This window comes from Eschscholzia californica, unplaced genomic scaffold, assembly GCF_041429995.1.
Source record: "Eschscholzia californica isolate CP2 unplaced genomic scaffold, dmEscCali1.0.p SCAF_2, whole genome shotgun sequence".
Classification (NCBI taxonomy): Eukaryota; Viridiplantae; Streptophyta; class Magnoliopsida; order Ranunculales; family Papaveraceae; genus Eschscholzia; species Eschscholzia californica.
Window position 1 is genome coordinate 6,117,444 of NW_028238309.1, and position 27,432 is coordinate 6,144,875.

Consider the following 27,432-nt stretch of genomic DNA (forward strand, 5'->3'; position numbering starts at 1 on the left):
ACATCAAATATAGGCTATTATTGAAGCAATCTTATTATTACTTGTGCTTATGATTTACTTCAAAAATAAAGTTGGGTATTTAGATAATGTGGGAAGAGAAGAGAAGAGCGAAGAAATTGTGTCTTCCTATCTTGAAAACAATGTTATTATTTTCTGTTGGACGAAACAAGATGAATGGACTAACATTTTAAAAGAGTAAATCGCATTGACTATTACTTATCACATTTTAGAATTAGATGGGACAACGGGATATATGTATTACAGAAGCCACCACACGCACGTGTATAGTTTTCAATCAAAATGTTAAACGGGCCAAGAAAGAGGAGAAGTCAGCGACATCAACTAAAGCCGGAAACTGATGTGACCGGTCCTAGTTGCCGGCCGGACCATTTAGAGAGAGAAATGACCACCCAGTAAGGGTCAAACGTCATCTGGTTTGGGCAGTGGTTGGTCTCTTTTTCGGGGGCATTTATCAATTACCATCGCCCATCTATAAATATGAGTCTCAAAAATGATGAGATTTCTAATTTCTTTACTTTCTCTTACAAGAAAGCTTGGCTCTGTTTCTCTCTCTCTCTCCCCCATCTGCTTCTGGAAATTCACTGTAAGATTTCTTCCTCTCTCTATTTATGAACAGGAGATTTGGTTATCTCTAATTTCAAAGATTTTTTGATTGACAAAAAGGAAGATTTTTGTTTTCCATTGAAGCTGGATTATGGTTAGTTTTGTCCAAGTTTAGTAATTCAGTCTGGGAATCCTCTAAAGATTTCTCAGAAATTGTTCTTGGGGTCTATTGTGATTTTCAGAAATTAAAGGTTACATTTTTTTTTGTTCTTTTGCTCATATTGAAATAACATTGACTTCAATATCTTTTCTCTTGTCTATCCAGATTTGATCAAATAATGGAGGTTGAAGATTATCTCCAAGAACCCATATTACAGTTTGCGATGGATGACAATGACAATATCGAAAAACCATGGCAAAAATCTAACTCTGCTGCTGCAAAAGCGGCGGACAATATCGACGACTGTTTCCAATGCAACATGTCTTGATCATGCCGACGAACCGGTCGTAACTCTTTGTGGGCATCTCTATTGCTGGCCTTGCATATATAAATGGCTTCACTTTCGGCCGACTTCAACTACTACTACCACCTTAGATCAACAACCACACGGGTGCCCTGTTTGCAAGGCTAACGTTTCTCTGTCCATGGTCGTCCCCCTCTATGGTAGAGGCGGTAGCCTCGTTAAGTCAGAATTCAACAACGAAAAAAGCTTCTACCCAGGTTTGGAAATACCTAATAGACCTCTACCTGCTCATGGAGTTCATTCCGTGATTAGAAGTTCTGGTCGTACTAGTACTAGTGGCGGACAAGCACATGACAGCCAACTCGAATTGCAGCCAAATCATCAACCACAGGAACAGTATAATCCTATATTACACAATCAAACTTCAACTGCAGTTTACCCGATGTTTAATAGTCTTGGTGGCTCGACGACAACAACTGCAGCAGTTCATCAAATTGTAGGGATGTTAGGAGAAATGGTATATGCAAGAATATTTGGGAATGGTTCAGAGATGGGTTTGTTTGTTCATCCGAATAGCTCCTACTACTTAATGGGAATCAATCATGCTAGTCCAAGGTTGAGAAGACAGGAAATGAAGGCAGAGAAATCTCTTAATAGGATTTCTATATTCCTCTTCTGCTGTTTGGTTTTGTGCCTTCTTTCCTTCTGATTATAACTCTCTACTCTAATCTTCCTCGGTCTCGTTCGTACTTGATTTTTTCCACCTTTATACATGTATGAAATGGAAATTTACGGAGAATAATGTGATTCTGATTCACGTATAATATTAATATGTCAATATAATGCACGTCATCTGACTCGAGATACTCGTGTCAAATGGCTAATTTGGGTTAACTTAAACCTGACATAAAACACGTTCTATGTTAAGAGACCATTGTGTCGAAACCCTTACAGATTATTTTGCCCATTACCAGAACAAGTCAGACTCGGGTTATTTAGGTTTTGACAAATTGAACTCAGTTGAGGCAGATTCAGATAATAAGGAGAACAAAAATACAACTTATACGAAGAGAGACATCATTCTGATTCCGTTGTCCCGTACAATATCTATTCCTTCAAAATAATACTTGAAATGTTTGAAAATAAAAAATTTCATTGCAGACAATCTGATACCTTAGTAGAGGCCAGAAATTAGTATAAATAATACCCTGCCAAGATTTGGATCATAATGCTACTTCATTGACATCTGAATAACCTTCTTCCGACTCCGTGTTTGGAACACGAAGTAGGTCTTCCATTCTCGATATCAAATCTGCTTCAGACCCCTTTCCTTCTTCACCCTCCTTCCCTTTCAAGTATTCCAAACATGCGGCTAAAGTAACACGGTTTGGCTTCCAACCAGGTCGGTTTGCCAGAATCGCCTTCTTCATTGTTTCTGTTGCCTTTGGAATCTGATTATCATCAAGATATGCTGTCGCCAATATGTCCCATGTAGTCGCGTATGGCTTATGTCCTTTCTCAATAGCCTTACTTATCACCATTTCAGCCTTCCCCAAAAGACCCCTATTGCAGTAAGAACCAATCAGCAAATTCGTTACTCTGAAATCATATGAAGTTCCTGCCGACTCCCATTCCTCGAATATCTTCTCAGCACCATCAAAATCATCCAACTTCAATAACGAGTTTATCATACAGAGATAACCTGTATTAAAAACTCTTTCTGATGATTTATACAATTTCCAGATTCTGTATACTTCATCTTTCTTCCCTGTAATAGTATACAGTGTTAATAGGAAATCATAAGCAACTTTTCTTTTGTTCCCAGTAATCAGTGTCTCTGCTTTCTTTAACATTTGGAGGGCAATATCGATTTTCCCAACTTTGATGTAACCATTAGCAGCAACGACATAACAATTCCAATCCATAACGATCTCAGAATCATCTTCCATCTTCTTCAGAGTTCTCGATATCCCATCAGTATCACCAGTAGCTCCATATGCACTCAATCTGATGCTAAATGTAAATTTGTCACCATGGATGCCTTTCTGTTCCATTTCTTCCATTATAGCATCTAACTTCTCATATTGACCAACCCTAGAGTAGAGGTTTAGCATAACATTGTAATTCAGAGGACTTCTATTGTAACCCAAATCTCTCATTTCCTCCATGAGGGCTTCTGCTTTCTGGAGAGATTTATTATGAGAATAGCAGCTCAGAAGAGCACCATAGGTCTGGAAGCCTTTCCTTTGTTTCGGAATGGTATTAAAATACTTCTCTGCTTCGTCTATGCCATGAACTTTTGAGATCAAGTCTAACCTTATCGACATTTCACCAGGTGTAAGAGACATGTATCTTCGGTCGCTCATCCATTGAGAAATCTAAAAAAAGGGATAAAATACGATTTTTCAGACCTTTAACTCGAAAACAATGATCTCTACTGCAAACTTATGAAATGGAAACCATTAAATATAACAGACGCAGATCAATTATGCTGAAAAGAAGATTTTGAAACGATAATAATTAGACTTAGCTTATTAGAAGATTCAACGGCATCCTTTACCATACATTGAGTTTTTATACCTTAATGACATAGTAATTGCTAAACTGAAAATCTGAAATTTCAAGAATTTCAAAAAGAGAGATTAATCCCTGAACTCCCAAACTCAAATGTCTGTCTAGTTATTGGTACCATGAATTTCTTCAGTATATTTATCTTGACAATCCACCCATACTTGGGAGAGTGTCTTGTGACGTAGTAAAGTGTGATTCGGCACTATCACCTATTACCCATGCGGCACTTATGCTCAAGATTGGCGAACGTCGAACACAAGTCTTTCCCTCTAATTGCCCAAGTACCACTCTGACTCGAGCAACTCAGTCACGTTCCTTGGAAGCGGAATCACGCAAGGAACACACTTTACCAGAGTAACTAAGAGAACTGCAAGAGAACACTAATTTAGTGCACGAACACGCTTGGTGGAAAAAAACTCTTTTTGCCAAGAATTCCCAAGTACAACACCAATGTGCACTTATTTGCACGCGTCCCAAGTCACTCACTCCCAAGCGCTTACCTTCACTTGGTTACTTGTCTCTGAACTAGATTTCTTTTACAAATGAGGACCCCTCCTCCTTATATAGGCCTCGAGACACACTATAGAAAGCATACATTAATTATATTAAGACTCTCCACGCACTAGACATGCCTAGAATTCTCTAGAACCTTCAGGCTTACTCCACAACGTTCTGCCATAGTCTTGAGTTCTCCATAAGATTCCGGACTGTCCCATCCCCTAAAATGCGATAGAGTCCTCCACCAAGGAAGAAAAGGGTCACATGGACACACTAGTTAGGATAATGGCGTGTCCCGAAACTTTGCCCCCGTGACAATCTAGAGCCGGGGTATAGGTGTGAAGTATCAAATGCCTTTTTGGGTGGGCTCGTGGAGCCTCCCCGGGTACAAAACCCCATACTTGAGGGGATTGAGCCTAGACGATAGAAGTAGATAATATCGATAACTCGTAGGGTTTGGGTCCTCAAAATCACTGCACTTTTAACAGTTAATAGTATCTCAATACACACCCATCTCACTAAATAAGATAACAAACCCTTTAAATGTTTCCTATACTAACAACTAAGAAAAATTACTAGTTCAAAACATGATTTGTTTGCTCAATCATTGCTGTAATCAAAATGAAATGAAATGAAATGAAATGAGAGAGAGAGACCTCAAGGGCGTGTTTGTAGCGTCTGTAAACCCTAAGCTTTTTAACCATAGAGAGAAGATCAAATTTGTTAATGGTATTTCCTTCTTTGATCCATTTGTCAAGGATTGGAACGACTGAAGCACTAGGATCACCAATTGGGGAAATCCTTTTGTAAAGGGTATCCTTTACTTTCTTGGGAGGAGGAGAGGTTGTTGTTTGTGTTTCAGTGGAGTAGAACAAAACCCTTACTGCTGCTGCTCTATGACAACCATCTCTCTGAGACGATGAATTCAATCTGTTCCTTAAATTAACAAGCTTCATCGATTTTTTTTTTGCTTCAATCTCAATAGAAATGGAGAAATAGAGAGGTTTTAGGCCTTCAAACTTGAGATGGTAGAGAAAGGATTTTAGGCCTTCAAATTTGAGATGGGAGGGAAAGGGTTTTAGGGCCTTCAAACTAGAGAAAGAAGATGAAGAAGGCAGGGCTTTAGGCCAGACTATGTTCTCAAAATTGTTCTCTTTTTATAGTCATTACTTTGTAGGTCATGAGGAAATTAATCCACCACAGTTTTGGTGTAGGATGAGCAATTTTTAGCAAAGACTGTGGATTAGGTAAGGAGAACACTCGTTTTAGAATGGGGAAGGATAAATATTTTCTTAAAAATATCTCAAATTTATACTTTGGTCCCTCCCATCAAACTATTTTGGACCAAAAGAGATAGAAGAGAGCATCTTCCTGTTCGACTAAAAACCTTCAAGAGAGAAGAGAAACTTCTGTTAGACCTAAAACCTTCGATCAAATCAAAGAGAGTATAGAGATAAACATCTTGGAAAGGAGAAAAGCCCTAAATCTGATGTAGAGATAGAAACTTAAACCCTAGATGACTAACACAACACTCATCTCCATAGAGAATTCCTAATTCTTGTTATTGTTTGATTTCTCCATAGATTTTTAGGGTTTTAACACTACTTAAAGTAATTTTTGAAGATTTCAAGTATCAATATTGCAATGAATAATACAAACAAGGATGTAACTCGAAAACTATATAAGTGACATTTACGTAAAAGAAATTTCGCTTAGCATAAATAAAAATTTATGAATACCAACTGAAAATTTTAAAAAAATCGGCTAGAGTGGTTGAAAAAACAGACTAATTTCAACCATCTCAGCCGAAATTTGTTATTATTTTCAGTGGGACCGACCGAAATTTGTTATTTTTTTCAATCGACCCAACCGAAATTTGTCATCTTTTTCAGCCGTTACGACCGAAATTTGATGTCTTTTCACCCGACCCTACCGAAATTTGTTGTCTTTTTCAGGCGATCCAATCGAAAATTCTTTACGAAAAAAAACGACCTAAAACCTTAAAACGTTTGTTCAACCATAGAGGAAGACAAAAATATGATATTTCTTTACCTGATACATATTTTCTTCATATAAATGTCTTTGTTTAAGTCGATAACTTCATTTAGGTTGATGTCCTTGTTTAACTCGATGGTTTCGTTTAAGTCGATGTCTACGTTTAAGTCAAATGAATCTTCTTTCTTAATGTATGATGCCTCCTCCATTAACAGTGGTTCCTCATCCATGAGATCTTGAGGCATCATTAAAAGCTCGAAACTAAGACTACAGTGATGGTGAACTTTGCAAGTCTTTTTAATACTAATGGTGATGTTGATAGTAGTGACGATATTAGGGTTTTGGTTGTTTATGTGAGGGAAACTACAAGTGAATAAAATATTAGATTTATTATTAATTTTTATCTAAGTCCTTCTATTTTGGCATTATTTATTAAATGATCCTTATAACGCTCTCCTTAAACTAATTTGGTAAATGAAGAACAAATATATAAAGTGACCTTTCTAACGCACTGCATTTACTAAATAGTGTTATTCCTATACCAAAAGCCACCACTTTTATTCATACCTTGTATAAAACACACAAGTAAAGAAAATGATAAATCTTTTTGATCTCTCGATTTTTGGAATGGACGATCAACCATAAAGCAAGGCTTCACGTGAAAATCTTTTTTTTTCACAAAATATTTTTAGGTTACATCGTATTTGAGTCACAGATATAATCCCAATTCAAATAACCAAAAATTTCACCTTCTCTGGGATTCGAACCCGTGATCTCCAGGGCTTTCTGGAGTTTATGTCAACACCTTGGAACCACTTAGGCTACCAACTATTGACTTACATAACATATTGATGTTTTAATCGAAATAACAACTCTAGTTGTTCTCGTTATAAACCTTAACATGGTTTTAAAGCACTAAATTTCCATAAAAAAAAAACCTAAGATTTTGACCATACCTTTAGATTTTGAGTCTTGAACCTTTGCACTGATGAATGAAGAAACCCTAAACCCTAACCAAACTTGTTTGATTAAGTGAATGTTATTCAAGTAGAATTTCTTAAAGGAAGGAAGAAAAAAGGAACCATATATATGTGCCTTGCCGGGTGGGAATGGAGAAGAAAGAAACAAACATGAAGTTAAGAGAGAAACTGTTTCTTAGTTTCCTCCTTTCAAGTTAGGGAAGAAAAGACATCTATTTGTGCCCCATATACAAAATAACTCAAACATTTTTTGTGAACTCTATTATTTATAGTCATTTCGCATTCTCACCTCTTAAAACACAAAAATGATGATTACACCCAGAAAGTTGGTTGATAGATTGAACCCGGGTCAAGGGTTGATGTGGTTTAACATGATGAGCCCAAGATTTTTGGCCCATCCTTCCTGGTCGACCACGTCAACTCTCGTGCTAGGGTTAACCAGCTTTTTAGGGCCAAACATCACAGTCGACATATTCCTCCCCACTCCATAATTTTTCAACAACCTTCTCTTTCAGGTAAATAGTCCTAGACTTTTTGGCCTCCTTCCATTAATTTTTTTTCTATGAGCAAATGTAATACGCCCGAGAAGTCCTATCTGTGCCTTTACATAGTAGCTAATGACACCTCAAATGTTCGATGTGGTTTGAACATGGAACCTTCGATGTTGTTTGAACTTGGAACTTTCAATGTTTGAACTTGGAACCTTGGATGTTGAACTTCGTAACTGCTCCATCAAGCTCATGACCTCAAACTTTCGATGTACCAATCCACTCTTAGCAATTATTCTCCAACCGCACTACGTTACGAATTGCCAGTGTGTACTGGTTTTCCTCTTAGAGTTCAAATACAGAAATGAAACTTGCTTCTCAAGGTTTAATTCGCTTAAACCAGACCGGCCAAGGGAAGAACAAAATTGTTAATAACATTACCAAAATACTTCATTACAGGTTCAGGTTGAAATGAAACTACATCAACAAAGAAAACTCTGATTATTTCTTTCAAAATGAAAAGAAGAGCAAAAATAAAGATGGAAGATTAAAAAGAACAAGTTCATAATTCCATGTTCTGTCAAATTCTATAACAAAACCAAGCAATTTGGTCAGAAGAATTGAATCATTGTTCGAGTTTAGAGAGCAAAAACGACCTGCAAAAACATGGTTTACCCCTAAATTTGCCAGAAGAACATCTTTCAGCGAGCATGTCAGTCTCAATTTCTGACCCAATTCAAGCAATAGACGAAAACAACCAAATCAAGCGGCTATCTTTTGTTTCGTCAGGATTTTCTTTGTTTCTTGATTTTCTTCTATCTTATCTGCCTTCATGCTCTTCAGAAGTTCATCAGTTCCTTTTCCCTTTCTGACATTTGCCTTGATCAATGCATGATACATGTCTCGATTCATAGGAATCACAGTCTTTAACGATTTTACGAAGGCATCTACCTCTTTACTCTCACAGTTATCACCTGCCCACTTTAGTATTTTCGAAATTATTTTAGGGTTCGGCCTCCACCCCTCGTTACCATCGAGTAGTGAAAAACACTTTTTCATGCACTTCACAGCTTTCTCCATATTTTTCTTCTGCACATATCCAGAAGCAACTATCCCCCAGATATTTGGGGTCAAGACCTTACCTTTCTTCACTAAATCATCAAGCATCTTCTCGGCCTTTTCAACCAAACCCTTCTCAGAATACCCAAGTACAAGCGTATTAGGCACACGTAAATCAAAGTTGTTTCCAGACGATTCCCACTCCTTCAGCAATGTCTCTGCTTCTTCAAACTCGCCGAGTTTCACCAATGCACCCATCATGGTAATATAATCCTTGTTCATGTACTTCTTGGAAGAAGCTCCAACTCCCCACAACCTCATAATCTCGGCTTTGTTTCCAAGACTTGCATAGAGAGCAATGAGATGATTATAGGCAAGTTCATCTTTCTTCCTATCTATTTTCTCTTCGGACTTTTTCAGAAAAGTAACAGCCTTATCAGTAAGAGAAGCTTTTATATAGAAATTAGCAACAACGGCATAAGTGTTCCAGTCCATGACAATATGGGGTTGGTTCTCCATTTCCTCGAGAATCTTCTCCATTCCCCTTATATCCCGTTTCGCCCCATAAGAGTTTATACAAATCCTATAACTAAAATTATCAGGATTAACGCCATTTTTCTTCATTTCATTAAGCAAACCAGGGATTTTCTCATACTCACCCGTGTTTGTGTAAAGACACATAAGATCATTGTAGCTAAGGGGAGAAGAAGCAAAACCGAGCTTCTTCATCTTCTCCATATGCGACAATGACTTATCAGTAACTTTAGCTCTAACATAACAATTGAGAAGTGCTCCATATGTCTTATCAGTTTTGTCTTTGTCGTTTATATTATTGAAGTAACTCTCAGCAGAATCAAGCCCACGTACACGACCAATCAAATCTAACCGAACAGCATGATCAATAGAAGACAATGAACAAATACCCTTATTACTCATCCACTCAGACACCTACACTCACAAGATTCCATGAACCAAATTAGGGCAAAAACAAGTCTAATACTCTAATGTACAAATGCACAAAAAATACATCAAATTGGCACCTACTTGTATAAAGAACACAAATGTATATAAGATTTTCGTTAAAGGAGCCTCATTGAGATCTTTTTAGGGTTAAAACTTGCATATTAACACAGATATGTGATCAAACTTCTAAATCATCTAATGGGTTTTAATAAAGGTAAGGGTAGAGAGAGAAATAAAAAGAGAGAGAATTATACCTGAAGAGCTTGGGTGAATCTCTTACGTTTACGAAGATCACGAATGATTCGTTGAAGCTCTGCAACTGAAATGTTCTTCCCATCTTTAATCCATTTATCTAGCTCAGGAGAAAGATTGATACTAGGGTTTCCAAGTGGACTGATTTTGGAATATAGATTGGTCTTAGGAACCCTAGTTTTGGTTGTACAAAATGATCTGGTTGTTGATATAAGATTTTGAGTGATTCTTTCGTTTGATTTGAAGTTGTTGGATCTAAGTTGATTCAAGATTGAGGAAAAAATACGAGACTCCATTTTGATTCTGAATGAAGAAACTCTGTTTTCAGTTGAGGTTAAGGTTTGTTCTATAACTAGGGTTTATGGAGAAGAGAGAAACTCCATGTGATATTAAAATAAAACACTAACATTTTTTATACATCAAGGCACCAGTGGTCTAGTGGTAGAATAGTACCCTGCCACGGTACAGACCCGGGTTCGATTCCCGGCTGGTGCATTCCTCTTTTTTTGTTGCATTCCTCCATTGCAGAGTATACATGTTTAAATTGTGGGGCCGGTAATTATAAGGCCCAAAATGGGAAAGTTAAAGAGAATCAGGCCCAATACTAAATAATAATGAGGAAAAAACCCAGTAGGTAAAAAAAAATTTTGAACATTTCTGAACAATTTTTGATTTGCTCTCGACAATTTTGTAAATTTCTGAACAAATCTTAGTTTGTCTCAACAGTTTCTATATTTTTGCAAATTTGTTTTTGCTTAGACATTTTTTTGCCAAAATATTTCGCATTTTTTTCTTTTGCATTTTACATAGACAAACTAACAAAAACATTTTGGCTACAACATTTTCCGATTTGTCTTGTGAAAAAATAAATGGTTTCCGCATTTTTTATTTTGCTTTCGACATAAATATAAAGACTAAAGCATTTTTTTATTTGTCCTTTACAAAAATTAAAATGTTATGCATATTATCCTTTGTATTTAACAAATCCGTTAACAAACAAATAATATTTTGACTAATACATTATATATGTTGTTAAGAACATAATTATATATGACGCCTACATTTTATAATAAGTCGGGACAATATTATAGATATTGTCAACATTTTATAACAACACAATGATATATGTTGTCAACATATAAGGGTAAAAATAGAATTATGAAAAAAATATGTTGTATTGTTAACAACATAATTACATATGTTGTGAACATTTTGAAAAATGTTTTAAAAATGGGGTTTTTTGACATTATTATTTTTGAGTGGGTTTTTTTCTTATTAGGGTCTAGATTTTTGGGGTTTTCACTCATTTCGTCACCTTTTCTTTATGTTAGAAGGACCCATTTTGTTGCTTGATTTTTTTTTTTTTTTTGAGAAATCCACTATGATCTATGTCAGTCGTTACAAGGCATTGAGACATCATCAAGATGTGATAAGCACGATAACGGCCTAAGTTAAACTAATAATGAAAGAGGCCTAGTCCGACAATGAACAAAGAGGCCTAAAGCTCGACAACAACTACTTTATTAGTGCCTAGATTACATGAGATAAATTTTGGGATAAACTGCTTCCACCAAGATTCGATCTCGAAACCTCATGGACTTAAGAAGGATGACCTACCGCTACACCAGAGGGTGGTGGACATTTGTTGCTTGAGTTGAGAATGACTTTTTTCCACCTTTTCTTTACCATGTGAAATTGGTTTTCATATCTTTTTTGCCCAACGCAGAAAACCAATCTTCTTATGAGAACAACTTTTCCAACCCTATTTTCACACGTATCAAACGAACCCTTAATCGCAAGCCCTAAGCCATAAAAGAGGGGGTGGCCACAGACTTCAAAATTTGTTCATTCTATTTTTTGGGCCTTGTGGTGTTTGGGTTTGGTTTAGATTTTCATTTAGAAACTAAAGGGGTGACTTCATCTTTTTCTCGACGACTCGACATCCTCTAATTTCCAGCAAATACCAATATGTCCCTCGATTTCTTTCTTTCATAACTTCTCCATCCGAACTCTGATCGGACTTCTGTTTCTGTTGTCTAGTTCACTATTGGCTTCACTTGCCATTTGACCTCTAATTTATACTCTCGGTAACCCTACTCTCTGATTGGTTTCAAACTAAGACCAGTCGAGGGGTTTCGTACTGGTCAGTCTGAGACCTTAAGCAAATTTTGAACTTACTAGTCTCTAACTCAAAGCAAGGGTTCAGACTGGGCCAGTCCAAAACTTTTCAGACTGATCACAGTCAGAAACTTTTCAGATTAATCCTAGTCCAACAACTTGCTTAGGGTTTCGGACGGGTCGCCCTAGTGCCAATAGATGTTTGGGGTTAAACTTAGGGTTTGGGACGGGTCGCCCTAGTGCCAATAAATGTTTGGGGTTAAAGGAGATTGACCGATCTCCTTTCCAAGTGCTAACAACAATTAATCGAGTGTTTATAGCCGCTACCATTTTATAGAAGAATAAGACTGACTGCTCAGGCCCAAATGGAGGTAATAAAGGAAAGAATATACCATAATCAAGAGATTATTGTAAGATTGTTAATGACCCCTGAGGCGACCCCCAATTGAAACTACTCCTATTTGATTGTAATTCCTAATTTACTTGTGATTGTATCTAAGAGTTGGTGTAATTTCCTTCACTTGTAAAGTTGGCAAGACTAAAAAAAAAAATCATCAAACAAGAAACTTCATTGAAGTCCATATCCAAGTAGAGGAATTACAACCATTTACCTGAGGATTTGACAACAAAGGAGAAAAATAAAACAGAAAGACTCGAGGGGTTTGCATTTTTAAATAAAAATCAAGAAAGAAATCAGAAATGGGGATCTCTAATAATTAATCTAACCCCTGATATGTTTAACCTTATACCATCCTTTTTTTAAAGAACTCCCCACAATTTGAACTCCTTTCTTGAAGAATAATTTCACCTCTTTTGCTCTTTCCTTCACTTGTTTCTCAAAATCTGCCATCTCTTTCTTCCTCTGTTTCTGATGATGAATAAACAATTCTAGGTTTAGGGTTAGGAGTAGGAGTTTGGAGTTGCCTCTTTCTCTCACTAGCTCTGTTACAGAATATCTCTTTATCTTCTTCAGCTTTCTTTCTTTTGGGGATGCTTTCTTTTCTTTCTTAGGAAGCTGATTCTGAGTGAAGTCAATTTCTGTCTTCTAATATAAACTATAAAGACCGCATTGGAATATATATATTTAGTTGGATCCGACTCTGTTACACGTACACATCACTTTAAGGAAAAGTGTTTTTTTTTTTTTTTGATGAAGGGGAAAAGTGTTATATATACTCACTATTTTTATCGTCATACACTCACATTGACTCTGACCTGCAAGTCTCACTCCGCCGGTCAGATCATCTACTAATAATACGGGCAATCTTCGTCGATGCTGTCGGAATGTGAGTGTGAGTCAAACTTTAACTTGGTCAAAGTCACTGACCAAATTAAGTTCAATGTGAGTGTATGAGTAAAAATAGTAACAATTACACGAAATTTCTTTCACTGTATTACTCACGCTCGAGTGAGCAAGCATTTTTCTCATAAAAATAAAAGTGAGCAAGCATTTAACATCTACAAAAGGGGACAAAAGTTTTGTTCTAAGCAGTGGTAAATGGCTCGAGAAAGAGAAGAGACCATAACTCAAAGCTGATTTCCATCGCTCCAAGTGATTAGGTCATTTCTCTCCTTAAATGGCCCAATCGATCAAGGCCACCCACCCACGTCACTTTTATCATTGCATTTAGCATGTTTCTTATCCATTTCCCTTTTATCTTTTCATTTTCTTTTACTTGCAATTCCATCTCTTGTTGAAGTTATTGTTCCAATGAAAAGAGAGCGGAATCACTTGGAATTTAAAGAGAATAGATAGTTTTATCATTGCAATAAGCGAAAACACTGCTTTCCTCTTAAATGTGCATATGAGTATATGACATAATGAATTGACACTCTAGCAACATACAAATCTAGTTTTCACGCTATTTTTCTAATCTATTTAGAGTGGTGTGAATCGATAGTTTGACGGAATCTTACTCTTTTTTTTTTGTTGAAGGCGTGGAATCTTTTTTTTTTTGTTGATGAAGGTGTGGAATCTTTTTTTTTTTTTTTGTTGAGGTGTGGAATCTACTTAGTGAGTGGAATGTGGTTCACTTTAAAAAAAAAAAAAAAGGATTCCAACATACATATCCATCTGTTAATTGTAAACTTTGAATTTAATGTGTAGATCCAGGTTGTCTTTCTTCCAAGCCAACCTAATGGTCAAACATACAACTTTAGGTTTTCTGTCCAAAAGCATCATAGCGAGAGTAGTTGACATACACATGGCCTTTCTGGTTGTGTATCCACTATGAAAACATAACTATTTGGAGGACAAGTAACAAATTTCCGTCAAAATTCTATTTTTCATTCAGAAATGAGTGGGGGATCTTTTCTCGACTAAATTTCTCGACTAAAAATAGACCGAAGATCCAAATGACAGAAATAGCGAGAACATGCTGAAAAATAGTGTATGAAAAAATAACGTATTATGAACAATTATTTAGGCAGTATAATACTAATTTATAATGTGTTATGAAAACTACGAGATTTTTAAAGAGAGAAAGAAAATCTTAAGAAAAAATTTGATTGTTTCGATCAAGAGTAAAATATAATTTTTTTTTTGTGAAACTAAACATAGCCTTCAAAATATCTAATACTATAAGTGGACGAACATATTCGCCAAACAACAACGAAATTGATTTTGATACATGTAAAATTATTGTTATAGAGAGAGAGACACTATAACTGAAGCTTAATTTCTTTCTAGATTCGATCTCAATCTCTTGCTAGAAATGACATTGATAATAATTAACGATAAAATCTTACTTCTTATAAACAATTGAAGCGTTGAAAAAAAAAACTGGTTTAGAAAGAAAAACGATTTTGTGTTCGAATTGAAGAACAAGAAAAGACTTTGTCATAATGCATTATGGCTATTTATAATACGTTATGAATTTTTTTTTGTTGAAAAATAGGTTATGTGATGTAGATTGTTGCGGAAACGTTAAAGTAATGGAATCCACCATTAAAACAATGATAAAATAACTAAATAAACTGATAAAATAACGGATAAAACGGCAAAAGTGATTAATAATAAACTCAATTGATAATATTCCAATATCTAAATAACAAAGACAACCAAGACTCTCTTATATAGAGTTTTAGACAAACCTAGGTAAACACGAAATAGGAAATACGATAATCACTAAACTCTAGTTTCCTCGATTGATACAAATCCTAATCTTGGAAACTTCTAAACTTGAAAATACCTAAACTTGGAAATACCTAATTCTTAAACCTAGGTGTCTTGACCGTGAGGCCCAAGTTTACCATGGCCGAGAAGCCCATGCGGCTAAGGATGGTCTCCATCATACTCCCCGTCCGAGAACGAACTTGCCCTCGAGTGAGACTCTACAATGCGATCCTTAATTCCCACTTTGCACGAAATTTTTCAAAAATTAGAAGAAGACAATGATGGACCAAATTACCAACTATAATGTGAAATCCTTTATGCAATTATGCACGCAAAATCAACAATTGTGGAGAAACATCCTAGGTTTTTCTCTCTCACACGTCATCTTTTACTTAAATAAAAAAGTAAGATTAACACATCCTTCTTGATGGAAAGAACACCTTTGAAATTCTTCAACCACTTCATTGTTTTAACAATCTTCCCACGTTCATCTTGGTGATGCTTATAAACCAAATATTGATCATAATATGTCAAGTTAGGAATTACATGAAAAAAGTCACCACATGTAATCATCGTTTTTTCGGCACAATTGTGTCGTTTAGTAAGGACCATTGTCTTCAATCGACATAATTGAGTAGGTGAAGAACCTCTAAGAAACATCATATCGAACGGGTGATGGGCATTAGCTTCTACACCCATCTTCGTTGCTTCTTTGAGAGAAGAGGCTGATGCAAGAGGGAACATGAACTTCTCGGTATCAATATCTGCATCAAATCGAACTTCTGTAAAAGGTGATGGTTCTACAACATCTTCTGGCCTTGTTCGTGTTGTAAAGTTATAAAAATTTTGAACACCCACATAATGATGCAAAGCTGCATTAAACTTAGCTTTCCCCTTCTCTCCATAACTAAATATCGGTCCTAGGTTCTCATCTCCATTACTAGAAACCTTAGACTCCATTAATACACCCACTTTTACATTCCAAAACAATACCAGTTTTTTCAAGATTTGACAACAATCCATAGTAGAGACTTTTTTGGATGAAGAAATAACGTTATTTTCATCCCCAATATTACATTGAACTAGACCAGAAACTTCTTTGAATACAAGATAATTAGGGTTTTCGGAAAACTGGTTTTCTGAACTAGAGTTTTCATTGAATATGTTTTTTGAACTAGGATTTTCAACTAGATTCCTAGGGTTTATCTGAATTTTAGGGGTCGAAATGGGTGAAGATAAAGATAGACTAGGAAGTATTTTATGATTCGAAACTACTAATTCTTTCCCCTGGATTATATATGGACCAAATAAATTGTCCGGGCTTGTGTTATTCAATTAAATTTCTTCTTCTATATTCGTTTCATCGAATTTTTCTTCCCTCGTCATTGAAAAACTAGTATTTTTGTTTTCAAGAACCTCTCTTTCAACAATATCGATCACGGTGGTCGAAGGAATTTTTGATAATAGTTTTCGTTATTCAATTCTTGCTTCAACATAAGATAAACATTCATCTGTAGGAAGAAAAACATACCCGAAAATACTTTTCGATTGAGCCCAATCATCTATGATATCTTTTCCTTGATCAACGAGTCCCCATTGCATCTCGTTAAAATTTTCATAGATTCTCTTAGACTGTTCAACGAGAAAAGTTTTATCTTTGGCATGAACATTTGGTTTCTGAAAAAATTCTCTATGTGTTGAATCCAGAAATCTATGTGACATTGATTGTCGAAGAGTAGAACTTTAGAAACTCTATTAATTTTTCTCTCATCTTCTCGATCAACATAAAATTGTCGTGCATCTCGAATAGGATCCCAACATAAACATAGAAATTTTTTCCAACATTCAAGAAGAGATGCATCCATAAAAAAATCATCTTTTGTTCCCATATTCTTCAAGCTCTGAATACCAGCTGATGTAGATTGTTGCGGAATCGTTAAAGTAATGGAATCCACCATTAATACAATGAAAATAACTAAATAAACTGATAAATAACGAATAAAATGACAAACTTGATTAGTAATAAACTCAATTGATAATATTCTAATATCTAAATAACAAATACAACCTAGACTCTATATAGAATTTTAGACAAACCTAGATAAACACGAAATAAAAAATACGATAATAACTAAACTCTAGTTTCCTTGATTGATACTAATTGTAATCTTGGAAACTCCTAAACAAATAAAATATATAAACTTGGAAATACGAAATTCCTAAATGTAAGTGACTTCACCGTGATGCCCGACTTTGCGATGTCCGAGAAGCCCACGCGGCTAAGGATGGTCTCCATCATTATGAGTTTTCATAAAAGAAGATCTGAAATAAGACAGTTCATAATTGTAACATCCCATGTTTTTCGGTTAAATATATAGAAGACGAAAGTTAGAGGAGGGACCATATACATTCTTCATGGTTGGTTGTAGGAGGAAGAAGAAAAGAAAATGTTAAACTGGAGGTCAAAAGATAACTAATAGGGGTTGAACTAGCTGGATATAAATGTGGTGAGACTTGCTTATGAGGTATATATAAGTTGAGGACTTAGAACAAAATAATTTACCTGACCACTTTGTATGGCAACACGTGGCACCCAAAAGCACTTCTGTTTGGTTGGAAAGGTACCAAACAACCTTCTTACGACCAGGAACAATAGAAGATGGGAGGGCGCCTAGAGCATTGTCCTTTGTAGAAATCATCAAATTTTCTGGAGTTTACGCGTTACCCACCCTTGCCACCTCATATATCTGATGGTTATTTAATAGTTATATCGATAACTGCATAGTTGGGTCTAATTTCTTTTGGTTTCATAATTTGAAGTAGTTATTCTTTAGTTTAATCGAATGATTTATGTTCAGGATCATGTTTAGGATATTATGGGCTATTTTGGAGTATCCATATATACACGGGGTGTTGCCGAATTATTTTAGTGCTCGAATTTCATATTTATACTAGTTTTGAGAATGAATTGAAATAGAGATGGTTACCCGAACTTTGCCATATTTCACGTGAATGAACAGTTTCAGTTATAGATTTATGTGATGGGGTTCATTATATGATTTGTCAGCTTATGAAGACTCTGAAATATAAAATAAAGTTTATAAGAAGTCGGTTGGTTGGTTTGTATGCATTTCAGGTATTCAGTGAACATGAGTATGAAAGTTAGAGATCGATCAGAAATCGAATATACTTATCGAAATCTTCCAAAGTTGGCGAATTTGCTTTTGTGTTTTTAAATTTGTATTATTTCTTTTAATTATTCTTTTGATTGTACGAATGTTTTTAGTATAAGAACCTAATGTTTTCATTCAGTGTTTTTGATTATTCTTCTTTATCCGAGGGTATGCGAGTGATGATGGAGGAATAAACTCGTCTGGTAGGCGGGAGGTCTTTGATTATGCAAGGACTGAGGTAGGATTCTGAATCCTTTGTCTATCATGGTTTTATAGGTAATGAAATGTGTTAGGTCTTATAATTTTGTGCGTCATTATAACTAGAGTTCAGGTAGCATGAAACTCGATTTTACGTGATGAACTGAAATATGCTGGAATGGTTTTACTGTGATACGAGAAATACTTTTGAACTGTTATACTATGATTGTGAACTACTTGGAATTTTCTTGTATATACCCGACTTCAGATTATGTCAACCTAGGAGCCCATAGCCATTGAGGTTAGGACGACTTATCGACATGGGCGTAATCCATGTGAAACCGGTGAGGTGGTGCGACACTAGTCATGAGACCCCTGGGTGTGAAGTGCTCCACTCGCTCTCTATTAATGCGTGTGCCTCTAGTTCAAGGCTCAGGGTCATACACCCTGACCGCTCGCCTGAGAGGTGACATTGATTGGGATCCCTCTACTTTGTGTGTGATATGACTCTTGGTCGTTCCATTTACGTGTTTGATAAGATAATGAAATGAATGAGAATACTGGTTTTGATATATGCATGTAAAGGGATTTTGAAAGATCACACTAGATGCATGATAGGGTACCGAAGATAATATTCAAGTCCTTCCATGGATATTGGGGGACGCCTCTCTTATTCGAACTCGTTGATTAAAAATGTGTTTAGGCACTTAAGGTATATATGTATCATGAGGTAAACTCTTCAATGATTCCAGAGCCCCTTGGTGGGAGAGGGACTTATTGGCTAGGGGTAAGTCTCTTTCTCGAGAAAATGCTAGTGCATTAGCTAATGCCGAAATGGGACGGTACTATCTAACGCGGAATAGATTCTTCTGAGGTACTCTCTCTTAAATCTTAATTGAGATCGCACCATGGGTGGGCAGCAAATCACTGTTATTGCTTGCTAAATGTAAGGAAATTTTTTTGTAATAGTATATGTGGTAACTGGTTTAATATATCATTTTGTCTTGATGTTTACAACTTATTAAATGAACTTTTGAAAACGTGATGGACTTTGGATTGGTCTTCCACCATAATAACTCGTGTCAGTGAGTATTCAGACCCCCTACCAGTTGTCAGTGTGCAGGTATTTCTTGTAGCCTCGAGGCGGAGTATGTATTCCAACCAGTGATCTTGTTTGACGAGGCTAGTGACGTTGCGTCGTTTTCTTTGGTTTTTTGCTTATTCGCTTTTCATTATTTTAAAGTTATGTAGTTATTGCAGAAATCAAACTCGGATATGTATATACGTAACACTTAGACTTGTATACAAGTTGTATCAATGTTTTTTAGGCTTCTATTATTTTTTTTGTGTTTTGGGTAAGTTGAGTTTGTTTAGCTTCCACTCCATAATTTGTTCTTTGTTTATGCAAATGTATGGTTTACATGACAATTTTTACAGGTGCGACCAGTTTGATTTACATAGAAGACTCTGCCGGATTTGTTTATCTCGTTTGTGAATTGCTGGGGCGTGATCATGTCTATTTTGGGACACGGGGTGTCACAATAATACCTTAGGAACAATCATAATGTTTTATAGAGATTCACGGTGTTCCACAAGTTTTACTTGATTCCACGAGCGGAGGAGTATTATGTGGTTCAGGTTAATACTTTTAGAACTGCCTAATTACTATTATGAACGAATCCCATTCTAATAAATCAAGTCATTTAATTTTATAGCATAAATATAAGTTTTAGAGTTTTTTTAAGTGTTGCATTGGAAAAACCTTTTCGCTAAATTATCTATATATAAATAGCCTCGTAGGCATCACTTTTTAATGACACATACGATTGTTAGATATTTTCTCCACTGTTGCATTGGAGATGATTTAAGAATGAGAATGTCAATTAAAATTTGTCACATATGAAAGAACAAAATTTATTTGAGTTTAGCACTTGGAAATGTACGGCGTAAAAGTAGTTCCAATTGTAGATTGAAATGATGTGACTAATGAAATTTAAGCCATTACATAGGGAGTCAGAGAGTAGGACACGTAAATTAATGTTGGTAGAAGCTGGGATCATACGATTCATGACAATCCGGTTTATAAGAAAAATGCATTTGATGTTTTTACAACAAACTAACCATCTTAAGAAATAAAAACCATATTCTATTTTACTCTTGATTACTATAAATGTACATAGAACTTCATATGTACATCACCAACTTAGTAAAAGCAGTAGAAACATGGCAGCCTCATTAAAATGGGTTTATGTGAGTTTCCTTCTCTCACTAACTATCAATTCTTGCTTTGCTTACAGAACAATCATGGATAAAACCACACAAAATAACCATGGTCATGTACTTATGGATATCGAAAGTCTTATCGGGGTTGGAGATGATGGTGGTATGCAAAATTCTGATGCCCGTCATGAACATGGACTCATAATGGGTGGGTTGTCAGGCGATCGGTCTAGCCACGAATCTGGTTCAGGAAAACGGGCTATAAGCAGCGAGGGTCATGTATCTAAGACTGGATCCGGGTACGAAGAAGTTAGTATTTATAAGTCTCCTTATAAAAGTCATTGGCCATTTCCTTGGCCATTTCCTGGACCCTCACCAGCACCAGCACCAGCACCAGAACCCAAACCTGAACCAACACCCGCACCAGAACCCAAGCCTGAACCGACACCAGCGCCTGCACCCGCACCCGCCCCAGCACCTGCTCCCGCACCTGCACCAGAACCTTCTCCTGCACCAGAACCTGCTCCTGCACCAGGACCTGCTCCCGCACCAGGACCTGCTCCCGCACCAGGACCTGCTCCCGCACCAGGACCTGCTCCCGCACCAGGACCTTCTCCTGCACCCGCACCAGGACCTGGCGATTGGTTGCCAGGATTTTGTACTCTTTTTTGCACAAAATCTAGTGTCAAGTCATATGGGTCAGGTGACAAACTGGATCAACATGGAACCATGGTGGAAGTCGAAGCGTCCTCAGACTCGGGTCATACCCATCAACTACCTACAACTACTGATTGGTTGCCCACATTTTGTGGTCTATTTTGCACTAAAGCTAGTGCAGTATCACATGGGCCAGGCGAGCAAGTTGATCCACAAGGAATGACAAGGAAATCTGGTGCAGTATCTGGATCGGGTCATACTGATCCATGAAGATGAACTTTGAACCTATCCATGAACCATGGTTAAATAAAAGGTGACTAAGAAAAATAACCAGCCACAAGTACTTGTATGTGTTAGAGCTAAACTAATGCATAAAATAAGCACCAATCATGATATGTTATTATCTTCCTCTTTGTATGTTATAAGATCATCAAATAATAAGTCAAATAAACATTTAACTCTATCTATCTCATGACGTAATCGGTGCAAATATATGAATCGTTCTCCCCATGTAGGTTGGGTATTATTAGAAAAATTTGTAGGGAAATAGTGAAAGAGGGGTAGAGAGCAAAGACTTGAAACATGTATGAGAATATGAGACCGATCTTAGTGGGTTATCGTCTTTTTGTTTCGTATTGAAGGGCCAAAACCATATCTTTACAACAACCGTTAATAAATAATGGATTAACCTATTGTATATCCATTAATTATTATAAGGTGGTCACTTTTCGAGTCTAGCCTGTGTCTAGTAGCGGGGTGAAGGCGAATGTCTGTATACTTAAGTTGTGTCTCAATTACTCAGGAGCGCCCCGACAAAGTCGCTCTAGACTAGTTCTACCCGTGTTATGTTGGTTCTACACGTGTTAGGCTGACATCATCTAGGGTAAGTACTTCTTAAAAAATGTCATGGTCCTGTAGCTCAGTTGGTTAGAGCGTTGGTCTTATGAGCCGAAGGTCACGGGTTCGAGCCCCGCCAAGACCAAAATCATCCAACTTTCAATTTTGTTTTCACTATTTTGACAAGTTACAAAATAGTGCTTTAAGGGCTTAAAATTTCGACTGTTTTGTCTGCTAAAACAATGGTCCTACTAGGGCAAGTAAGAAGATTATCAACCATTACTCATGGTTGTTCTTATTCGACAATTTACCTGAATCGAATGATCAATGAAAATGTTAGAAATAGTCGTCTAATTGACGCACGAAAACTGTTTGATGAAAATCCAAACACTCGAGATATAATTACTTGGAATTCAATGATAGGTGGGTACATCAAAGGTGAACAAATTCAAAATGCTCAAGATTTGTTCGATCAAATGCCTCAAAGAGATGTAGTTTCATGGAATACTATGTTAATGGGGTTTCAACGGCTAAATGATTCAGAAAAAGTGGTTAAGTACTTTATACAAATGGGAACAATTGGATTGAGACCAACTGAATTCACCTTATCAACTGTAATTACTTCGATATCGAACTCGGGTTTCCATGGCTTAATCTCGCAGATCCATAGTCGGGTAGTTCATTTAGCATTTAACACTAGTGTGTTTGTTGGGTCTGCTTTGCTCGGTGCTTATGTGAATTTAAAATGTCAAATCACTTTATCTCGCATCTTCGATGAGATTTCCGTGAAAGATGTCACGTCGTGGAACTCATTGATCTCTGGGTATATGAATATGGGTTGCATTGAGGAAGCTCGTAGAGCTTTCGAATGGATGCCAGAGAGAAATGTAGTATCTTGGACTGGTTTGGTTAATGGGTATATTTACAATAAGAAGCTTGATGAAGCTAGAATTTATTTCGACAAAATGCCAGAAAAGAATGTTGTTACATGGACAGTAATGATCAGTGGGTACGAACGAAGTGATCGATTTATAGAAGCGTTAGAGTTGTTTGTTTCGATGAGAAGATTAGGATTTTGTCCCAATCAATTTACGTTGTCTTGTATTTTGAGTGCTTGTGCAGGTTCTTCGTCACTAACCTTTGGGATGCAAGTTCACTCAAACATCATAAACTCCGGGCAACCAGTTGATATAATATTATCGAGTTCACTTGTCGATATGTATGCAAAATGTGGGGATATTAATGCAGCAAGCCAAGTTTTTGAGTCAATTTCGGAGAAGAATTTGGTTTCATGGAATTCAATGATTGGAGGTTTTGCAGGGCATGGACTTGGAACAAGAGCGTTAAATGAATTCGAAAGAATGAAAGACATTGGTGTTAAATTAGATGAAATAACATATGTTCATGTTTTATCGGCTTGTGCACGAGGTGGGTTGGTAAAAGAAGGTGAAATGTATTTCGAGGAGATGGAGAGAGAATATGGGATAAAAGCGGGGATAGAGCATTATGCTTGTATGGTGGATCTATTCGGACGGGCTGGACAGTTGGAGAAAGCAGTAGAATTGATTAAGAAGATGCCATTTGAGCCCGATGTTGTTATATGGGGAGCTTTACTTGGAGCATGTGGATTGCATTCAAGTTTGGATCTTGGGTTGTTTGCTGCAGAAGAGATGTACAAATTGGAGCAAGATCATCCTGCTGTTTATTCGTTGTTATCGAAGATTCATGGTGATAAAGGAGGTTGGAATAAAGTAACCGATCTGAGGAAGATGATGACGGTTAAGGGAGCTCGAAAACAAAAGGCTGGTAGCTGGATTGAGTCATCAACTTGACAATCTAAAGAGGATCATAGCTTATCCAACTTGCTCCCAGTTCGGCTACATGATGTATAGTTGGGACATGTTTAACTATTAGCTTAGGGTCATCCACTTACCGAATCACAAGTTTTTTTTAAAGCATTACTATTGGTGATTGCAGATTCGATGATTCATGCCCATGTCCAATATGAGCAAGATATGCAGATGAGGTCGGGGGCTTTGAAGTTGAACAAACACGGTACAAGTTACAGATATCGACTTGTCTGGAAGGCGGATCCGGAGGGAGGCTTCATCATATGCTACACCGTTCCGCTTACTTAGTATTATGACTCTGACTATAATTTGCTTTGTTGCTCGGATGGCTTGTCAGCCTCAACTCCCAGGAAGATCCCAAATGGTGGGTGGTATTCTTGTTAGCCGGTGCTTTCTTTGTGAAAAGTATGAGAAATCGAATAATCTTCTTCTTCTTCATTGTCCTTTAGCTTAGAAAATTGAGAGTTTCTTCTCGAATCCGCTTGGAGGTGCTCGTGTTATTGCTCGTCACTTGCTCTTACTCCTTCAGAAGTGCGACTCTACAAGGGTTCTAAAGAGAGGCAGGAACATGTGGAGGAGACTCGTAGCCTGCACAGTGATCTAGTCGTTTTGGAAGGCAAGGAACAAAGCTGTTTTCAAAGGGCTTGTGGTCGATAGAGTGATTGTGAAGTTTAGTTGCTTGTCTTTGCTATGTATTAGGTGTAAGAGGCATTGGCTCTTTAGTGGTGAGTTCACCATGAATTAGGAGGCCCTCCGTAATTTTCCTATGGTTCACCCCATAAACTAAAGAAGATCGAGACGTTTTCATAATCTGCAAACATATATTATATAGCAAAAAGTTGAACTGTCATTTAGTCAAATACAATGTTTGTTCCAAATAACAAATCGAATCTGCCACTCTTGAGACTCAAAAAAGAGAAAAACTTCTCTCTAGAATAGTACAAACAATGAAGAAAAAAACCAAGTAATCACCCAAAACTTAGAAGCTAAGCATAAACAATAAATTAGAAAGAACTTCTACTCGGTTTTCTTCGTCGTTCCTCCATTTTTGGATGCCTTTCTCTTCATTCTGCTAAATGGTCCTACAGTTCTATCCATGATATACATATAAATTACTTGACTCCAAGATCTGTAAGACGTTAGATCTTCATAATACTCTGGTGCAATTTCCTTCACCTTATAGAGCTTGCTCCCTGGAATTCTAGGAAAATCATGGTGTTCATTATGATAACCAACACTCCAAGTCATCAAATTCAAAGGCCCATAATATGAATATGTCTCTTGTTTTGGGTGGAAAATATAATGTTCTGAGATGAAATGACCAGCCATTGGATGTAATCCTCCTCCTACAAATGTCGAAAGAATCATATAACCAAGAGCTTTCCAACCCCAAAAGTAAACCATCACTCCATCAAGAGAGAATTGAATGGCAAAGTTTGTGAATTCCCAAATTCCAGGGGGTTTTGGGTTGAGAAAGAGAGGTCGAAAGGCGTAAAAGAAGAGTTGAAAAACAACCCATATTGATTTTGAGAGAATGTTAGTAACGACATGAGCTTCGGTATGGCTAGGAATATCCATGTCAATGCCATCAACTCCTTGATAACGGTGATGCTCGAGGTGGTACTTTTGGAAAGTGACAGACATGGGTATACCAACTGGGAGATTAGCGAAGATTCCTAACCATCGGTTTAGGACTGGGGAAGAGAAAGCAAGGTTGTGGCTGAGTTCATGAATGGCTAAAAATAGATTATGGTTAAGAAAAGAGCCAAAGAAGTAAGCAACTATTAGTATCTTCCACCAACTTGAATTATTAAGACAAGTAGATGTCCATAATTGAAGCAAAACAACCACAGTTATCTGCAAAAACCAGAATTTCATGAATAAGAATCAACAAATATGAGAGCAAAGTTCATGAATGATAAATAAAGATAGGTAGACATTCATAAACAAAAGATAATATTAGCAAAAACTCCCTAGGCCAAATTTAGTTTTGACAAAAACCATGGAACGATTTTTTTTTTGCGATTCAACTCCGTATGTGTGGTTTGCACATAGTAACGTTTGCAAGTTCATATTATGTAAAATTTGTACACACGTTTGTGCAACCCCAACAAGAAATTCTATTACGGCTTTAGATTCGTGTGTAAAGTTTGCACGGTTTTGCACAGAACAAGGTCAGCACAAGCCCACACGTATTGTATAAAATTTGCGCATAGGTCTGCACGCGTTTGCAAGAGCAGCCCAAGTCTATTTTAAGCATGAGTGCATGACCAACAAGAAATCGGATCTTCAACATAATATCATATAAACCCTATCTTTTCCTTTGTTTTTAAGTTTCCTTGCATACTAAATAAGACCCAATGACATTGACAATCAAGACTTTCTAGTAAATAAGGGAAATCATTTTCTCACTTTTTCTAGTTTTTTTCTTTTTGGATTTCTTCCTATTTTTCACTTCCCTTTGGCCGATTACTTTTCATGAAAAAGAAACTAGACATGAATCAAAGTCAAGAGAATAGAAAAAAAAACATCAAAAAAGTAAAAATTGAGTTTTTAATTGCTAAGTAATTTATAGTAATATTTAAATTAAATTACGAAATTTTCCTGTATTCCATGGATTTTGGATCTATAAATCTTCTCTTAAAAAAAAAAGATCCAATCTGATTCACATTAGTGATAGAATGAATAAGGATGATTAGAAAGATCCGCACAAAAAAAAAAGAATTTGTTTAATCGGATAATTGTATTGTTCAATAGATCTAAACTGAAATAGAAGGAAAATAAATCACATTATCAATTTTGAAGTAGAACAAGTATAAATCAAGTAAAAGGAGAGAAGTTTTAAAGAGAGAGAGTAAGAACCTTGAAGAAAGCCCAGGGATCAGGACCAAAGAGGTCTCTGATTTGAGGGTATTGAGAGAGTATTTGTTTTCTACGTGAAGCATGGGGTTCGTCAGTATACGACCAGAAGAAATCTGTAGCCATTACTCCTTCTTCTCTCTCTACCTCGAATCCCATTTCTCTCTCTCTAACTCTCTCTCTGGGTTTCTCTGACTCTCTATGCTTTTCTCTCTCTGGGTATCTCTTTCTCTTTCTTCTCTTGTCTGGGTAGTTTATGAAAGGTTGTAAGCTAATAATGGGGAATGGGGGGAAACAAGCGGTGAACGAAGATGAAGGAGAAACACAAATCACACCTCCTCTCTCTCTTTTTCTCTCTCTCTCTCTGATGTGTTTTTGTGTTGTAGGGCTGGACTTGGGCCACCTTTTTCTTTTTTCGGTCACTGAGTTCTGTAACCGTTAGTTTAGGAGGTGGAAGACCTTTAGCTTTTGAGGTTTTGATGTACCAGTAATGATAGGAACAAAAGAAATTAGCCACTTAATGATGATTCACGATTTAGTGGATCAAAACCCATTGAAGACACGAATTCGA

The 27,432-nt window shown here is 36.6% G+C and overlaps 3 protein-coding genes, 2 non-coding genes and 2 pseudogenes across 9 annotated transcripts; 5 read left to right on the top strand and 2 right to left on the bottom strand.

Moving 5' to 3' along the window:
• The first annotated feature begins 544 nt into the window (after window positions 1-544).
• LOC147555655 (E3 ubiquitin-protein ligase RMA1H1-like) lies at window positions 545-1,852 on the top strand (annotated as a pseudogene). The gene is made up of 2 exons (XR_015234937.1): window positions 545-604; window positions 890-1,852. The product of XR_015234937.1 is annotated as an E3 ubiquitin-protein ligase RMA1H1-like (transcript).
• A 215-nt stretch (window positions 1,853-2,067) lies between these two features.
• Window positions 2,068-10,200, bottom strand: LOC147555656 (uncharacterized). The gene is made up of 4 exons (XM_086658510.1): window positions 9,837-10,200; window positions 8,329-9,567; window positions 4,754-5,182; window positions 2,068-3,406 (listed from the first exon to the last, which is right to left on the bottom strand). The coding sequence occupies exons 1-4, from the start codon at window positions 10,128-10,130 to the stop codon at window positions 2,252-2,254; spliced, it is 3,117 nt and encodes a 1,038-aa protein (XP_086514636.1). The 5' UTR covers window positions 10,131-10,200; the 3' UTR covers window positions 2,068-2,251.
• A 58-nt stretch (window positions 10,201-10,258) lies between these two features.
• On the top strand, window positions 10,259-10,329 carry TRNAG-GCC (transfer RNA glycine (anticodon GCC)). Its single transcript has one exon. It is a non-coding gene; the product is annotated as a tRNA-Gly (tRNA).
• A 10,274-nt stretch (window positions 10,330-20,603) lies between these two features.
• LOC147555658 (uncharacterized) lies at window positions 20,604-21,776 on the top strand. The gene has a single exon (XM_086663321.1). The coding sequence runs from the start codon at window positions 20,662-20,664 to the stop codon at window positions 21,583-21,585; it is 924 nt and encodes a 307-aa protein (XP_086519447.1). The 5' UTR covers window positions 20,604-20,661; the 3' UTR covers window positions 21,586-21,776.
• Window positions 21,777-22,223: 447 nt separating this feature from the next.
• TRNAI-UAU (transfer RNA isoleucine (anticodon UAU)) lies at window positions 22,224-22,297 on the top strand. The gene has a single exon. It is a non-coding gene; the product is annotated as a tRNA-Ile (tRNA).
• On the top strand, window positions 22,241-24,862 carry LOC147555660 (pentatricopeptide repeat-containing protein At2g21090 pseudogene; annotated as a pseudogene). 3 transcript variants are annotated; one of them, XR_015234942.1, is made up of 3 exons: window positions 22,241-24,038; window positions 24,130-24,366; window positions 24,452-24,862. The product of XR_015234942.1 is annotated as a pentatricopeptide repeat-containing protein At2g21090 pseudogene, transcript variant X3 (transcript). The 3 variants fall into 3 exon arrangements; XR_015234940.1 differs by having other exon boundaries at window positions 24,130-24,862; XR_015234941.1 differs by having other exon boundaries at window positions 22,250-24,366.
• Window positions 24,804-27,321, bottom strand: DES-1-LIKE (fatty acid desaturase family protein). The gene is made up of 2 exons (XM_086663322.1): window positions 26,865-27,321; window positions 24,804-25,859 (listed from the first exon to the last, which is right to left on the bottom strand). Exons 1-2 carry the CDS (start codon window positions 27,018-27,020, stop codon window positions 25,020-25,022), a joined length of 996 nt encoding a protein of 331 aa, XP_086519448.1. The 5' UTR covers window positions 27,021-27,321; the 3' UTR covers window positions 24,804-25,019.
• Window positions 27,322-27,432: the final 111 nt, after the last annotated feature.